Source organism: Triticum urartu, chromosome 1 (assembly GCF_003073215.2).
Source record: "Triticum urartu cultivar G1812 chromosome 1, Tu2.1, whole genome shotgun sequence".
Classification (NCBI taxonomy): domain Eukaryota; kingdom Viridiplantae; phylum Streptophyta; class Magnoliopsida; order Poales; family Poaceae; genus Triticum; species Triticum urartu.
The window spans coordinates 567,349,248-567,354,401 of NC_053022.1; the positions used below are offsets into that span (position 1 = coordinate 567,349,248).

At 40.7% G+C, this 5,154-nt stretch overlaps 1 protein-coding gene across 2 annotated transcripts; it reads right to left on the reverse strand.

Annotated features, from left to right (window-relative positions):
* Positions 1-897: 897 nt before the first annotated feature.
* LOC125539848 (uric acid degradation bifunctional protein TTL-like) lies at positions 898-4,663 on the reverse strand. Of its 2 annotated transcripts, none has more exons than XM_048703383.1 (6): positions 4,480-4,663; positions 4,297-4,370; positions 4,166-4,223; positions 3,966-4,067; positions 3,045-3,191; positions 898-1,297 (listed from the first exon to the last, which is right to left on the reverse strand). In XM_048703383.1, exons 1-5 carry the CDS (start codon positions 4,612-4,614, stop codon positions 3,072-3,074), a joined length of 489 nt encoding a protein of 162 aa, XP_048559340.1. In that variant the 5' UTR covers positions 4,615-4,663; the 3' UTR covers positions 898-1,297; positions 3,045-3,071. The 2 variants fall into 2 exon arrangements, with proteins under 2 accessions (XP_048559340.1, XP_048559330.1); XM_048703373.1 differs by having other exon boundaries at positions 900-1,309.
* Between the last annotated feature and the right edge of the window lie 491 nt (positions 4,664-5,154).

The window sequence follows — 5,154 nt, forward strand, 5'->3', positions numbered from 1 at the left end:
ATAGAACACATGGCTGGTATTCCTCACACTCATCAGAGCACCACTGATGCCATGCTCTTCTATGACAATAGTGTCATCAGTTGGCAGTCTCTGAAGTAGAAAGTGGTGGATCGTCATCATGTGAAGTTGAATACATCGTTGCCACCACGGCGACGTGTCAAAATAATCTGGCTGGATTGGTTTCTCGGTGAACTAAATAAGGAGGAACTAACTTGCTTTCAATTGTGCATCAATAACAAATCCACCTTAAATTACAACATATGCATCGTCATTATGTAGGGTAGCTGATGTGATCATTATATTGAAGAACAAGGGAGAGACATAATCATCTAGCTACTGTTATGGATTCACGGTCCAAGAAGGACTACTCACACGTTTGCATGATGACAAAAAGGATGATTAACATTTGAAAGAAAAAATATCAGGGGGAAATGAGCAACAGTATGTCATCGTTGATGTTTCTCATGCTATTAGGTAACTTTATTTTGTCTCCACACATAAAGATTAATTGTGTTGCTAGAAGCCTAGGATGAAGGTGCCAAAGGATTTACATAGTATGCAGAAAGAAAGTGAAGGAGCAAAGTTTGAATTTTAAATTAGTAGGGTGCATGAGGCCAAATTGAAGGAAGAGGAAGATATATCAAAGAAGGGAAAAAGTAAGAAAAAATACACTTTGGAGCTTGAGCACCAAGTAGTTCAATCTCCTGAGCACCCAGTGTCCTCGTGATATGTTGCTCCTCCATATTCCAAGGTTGTATCACAAATTCATGAATTTTTCGATCTGGCTATGGGTGTGGCCCAGTACATTTATTGTAGTTATGTTCATTTGGTACAATGGCTAATTAACAAATGGGCCTAGCGGTATCAGGCATGAACCAACGACTTAAATCCGTCTCAATACTAGAATTTGCAGGTAACAAAATGCAGCAACCCAGCACACCCCTACATAGTGTAGTGTGACAGTATTTGATATAATGCCCACCATACGCCATCTCATAGACCTTATATCCCTTGGAGTATAACAACAAATACATATCAGGTCCAAATACAAACTTATTATTGCATACCACAAAATTCTCCCAAGTTCAAACTTAACAAACTAATGGTACATAACAAGGTACCATGATAGTGCTATGATTGGTTATTTCAAATGTGGTTGCCGCTACACCAACCACTATTACTCGTTGCATATGCCTGCTAGCCATGCTCTTCTTCGCAGTTGCCGTCCCCATAGTCCCTTCGACTCCATCTTATAGATCTGGATCTTCATCGATATACTCCCCAACTTTCCTGGGGTCTTTTATCATCCCTTAAGCAACTCGTAGTTAGAAGGAAGAAAATTTATGTAGGGCGAGTACATGAGGTACTCAACAAGTCCATTGTAGTTCATGAGTGATGTATGCAATAGTTATTACTGAGACGAAGGTTCACAGTACATGCATGTTCATATATCTTGTAGGAATCAAATTATATTCCGAAATCTACGTTCGTTGGGCCTCATGGTTGTTAGAACCTCTAATGGTTCTTTTCTCAGTGTGACTGCAGATATTTCCTAGATCGGGGAGTGAAAAGCTAAATTTCATTATACTCTACACGTGTGCACTACTTTACCCACAAGTGGTGCTTATCATTTATGCTGGGTAAGTAACCGATCACATTTCCTTTGTGGGTGACCAGGTTTAAGGTTCTGAGTCGTATGCCTTTCTCCAGGTGTTGTACTTCATACTCCTGGCAAAACATGCTACTTGCTCATTACTTATTTGGTGCCACTCTATTTGATTTAATTCAGTAACCTACATGTGTGAAGTGAGGTGCATGTAGTTGTTTAAATTGGATAATGCCACTGCATTCTTGCTTAATTATTTCCTTCAAGCAAGTTGTTGTACTTCATACTCCTGGCAAAACATGCTACTTGCTCATTACTTATTTGGTGCCATTCTATTTGATTTAATTCAGTAACCTACATGTGTGAAGTGAGGTGCATGTAGTTGTTTAAATTGGATAATGCCACTGCATTCTTGCTTAATTATTTCCTTCAAGCAAGTTGTTGTACTTCATACTCCTGGCAAAACATGCTACTTGCTCATTACTTATTTGGTGCCATTCTATTTGATTTAATTCAGTAACCTACATGTGTGAAGTGAGGTGCATGTAGTTGTTTAAATTGGATAATGCCACTGCATTCTTGCTTAATTATTTCCTTCAAGCAAGTTCTTCGGCTGATATTACAGTTCTTTTGACTAAAACAATCTACTCAATGATTTGAATGCTACATGGCTTGGTCAAAATAGAGAGAAATATTTTTTCAACAATTTTGTTTTTTTAATAACTTGGCTTAACGTATTGGGGCTGATCTCTATACATGGCTTGGTTTCTCAATTGTCCATTATGCAACTGTCTTCTAAAGGCACTAGAGAATATGAAGCAATGCAGTCGATGCCTCATTGTGACGAAGAAGTGTCAAATTCAAAAGATACATTTTTCACCGAGGTGAGAAATTTTCTTGTGTGAAATATTTGATACTATGATAAATTTGATTGTGTGTGCTATCAGTATTCCATTTGGTGGCGAAACTGTGAGAATTTTTCTTGCATGTGATATTTGAACATGTGATAAATTTGGTTATGTGTGAAATCTTATTTTGTTCCAGTATTATTTCTGTAATAAGTTTTGTCTGCACTGCATTTTTGTTAACTGTTCTTTGGCACACCAAGTGAGTCAGGCTGGGCTTATTGTGTAATCAGGATGTTGGCACACCAATGTATGGACTGCAGTTGAGCCAGTTGCTGAACATGTTATGTAAACAGGATTTGGCGTGTGGAGCTAGAAATACTATAGCATGGAGTAGAGTTAGGGAATTTGAGGAGTGGAGGGGCGAACAGTTTCGATGGCTATCATTTTCAAGAAAACAAGAGCATGTGAGACCAATATCTCTGAAGCTTCGATTATATGACACATCAGGGAAAAAAGGCTCAAACTACTAGAGGAAAAAAGGCTCAAACTAGTAGTGGAAAATGTGTCAACATATATAATTTATCCAATACCTGATGTTTTTACTGGTTGGCTAATAACTAAAGTCGGGGAGCTGCAGTCTCTGGCGAGAAAAGTTTTGCAAGACGCAGTTCAGTTATCTTCAGTTCTTCCTCTGCCGCAATCTCAAGTTCAACAATCATCGTATTTGCATAACGCCTCTGGAAAGAGAAGCAGGATGATAAGACACACTTGAGAACAATTATTTACATATATAGAAAGGGAATCATCGTATCAAAGCTTTCTAGTAATATGATTTTTGTAGCGCCATATCAGGGCTGAACTCGATATTAAATACCCCCGGTGATATCAAAATCCAAAGGTAGAGAATTTAGTTTAGACACAAAACTTGTAAAAAGGATCACTATTGTCATTGATAAAAAAACCACTGTTCCATTATTAGGACTTGACCCGCGGTATTCCACGGATCACGATACCACATGACCTAAGAGAGATGGGCTAATAAGTAATAAGAGACTGTAGAGCAAACACAAATCTAATTACTGTTCCATGAATTATTGAGATTCGATGACCCGAACAGGCAGGCATGATAACAGTTGTTGTTGCATTTTCATTTTTGTCTTCTTTCACTTTTGCTTTTCCTTAACCCACGTTTTTGATTGGATTTCCTTTTAAAAAGATATGTGCATGATTGATGGAGCATGCAACTGCAGTTGCGCATGGTCCATGAACAAGCAACTATATAGTTGCACCCCTGTGTGCGGGCAACTATAGTTATGCATGACATAAAGAAACATAAAGAAAAGCTGAAATGAAAATCCCAAAAAACTAAACCAATTAAATGCAGAAAGAAACATAAAACTAAAACGTGCGTATAAATCTTGGCGTAAAAATAGCCGGCGCAGGAGATGGTAATTGAAAAAACTATTACAAAAATCATACATAACTGGAATTTAGTTTGGATATATGCAGACCTTGAGCTCAGCTAAGACCTCGGGGGCGGTCCTCCCAGTTGCGCATATCAGAAAGACAAACCCAAACTTGTCCCTGTATTTGGCATTCCATTCGGACAAGTCCTGCAACAAACAGTTTGAAGAAGGCAAACCTAATTGAGTCCACAAATCGATCAAGTCAGATGAATCACATAACAGGTTTAAAGAAGGAACGCGGCGACCTGTGCAGTCGAATGAGTCGCTGTGGAACGCGCAACTGATTGCTCCTCCTTGCTCCATCTGCAGTGACTGACTGACCATGAGTGACAGCAAGAAGCGAAGAAATGGCAGACGAAGAGGTAAGGAAACTGACTTGGAGATGGAGAGGGAGGTGGTGCCGATGGGCGGGTTGGCGGCGAAGGCCTCCAGCCATCCAGGCACGTCCACCTTGATTTGTTCGTTCGTTCCCGATCGCATGCATGGAAGGATCAGTTTGCTTCGAATGGGAAGGTGAGAGGAATTGATACGTGAAGAGGGGATGCCTGGGCATACGTACCTCGTTGCGCCAGATGCGGCGGGCGGCGAGTAGCGCGTCGGCGAGAGAGCCGAAGGGGGAGGCGGCGGCCAGCGCGACGGCGAACCGGCGACTGCCATTCACCCGCAGCACGTCCTCAACAGTCAGCGTCGCCATCTCTCTCACTGGTGACTGCTCCAGTGAGCAAGACGAGCATCTGCCAGTGCACGAGAGAATGCGTGCTTGCTCCAGCAGCAAACCTTCGGGGCCTAGTTATAGGGCCTTGCCACGAGGAAAATGCGTGTCTGCCTCAGGGGCAGCTGCTGCCGACCATAGAGGGTGTGCGGGACCTCATGATTTGTACTATGGGAAAGACAAATTAGGAGCAACCGGAGTGGAATAGGAAAAATGGGCGCACGAGAAAAGAGTAGTTTACCAAACAATAAAACACGTGAAAACAAAACAGAACACGACTGAATGCTTGTTTATTTTCAGTGTAAAATTATTTATTTTTGAGGGGACAGTCCAAAGTTATTCGTTGTTGCATATATTAGGTTGCAAAAACATCTTACATTGTGAGACGGAGAGAGTACATAATTACTGTGGGATTTTTTTCTTCAGAAGAACCAACGCTACCTTTATTGCTTTCCGCAAAAAAAAAAAGCTACCTTTATTGCATAATATCAAAGTTTACAGCGGTACGTAAATCAGCTGGAG

Bases quoted from the DNA above. Each gene is read 5' to 3' on its own strand.
- LOC125539848 (XM_048703383.1), bottom strand. From the start codon at position 4,614: ATGGCGACGCTGACTGTTGAGGACGTGCTGCGGGTGAATGGCAGTCGC. The intron at 4,371-4,479 runs GTACGTATGCCC...GAACAAATCAAG, and splicing joins GCCGCATCTGGCGCAACGAG to GTGGACGTGCCTGGATGGCT. The intron at 4,224-4,296 runs GTCAGTTTCCTT...CAGTCACTGCAG, and splicing joins ACCTCCCTCTCCATCTCCAA to ATGGAGCAAGGAGGAGCAAT.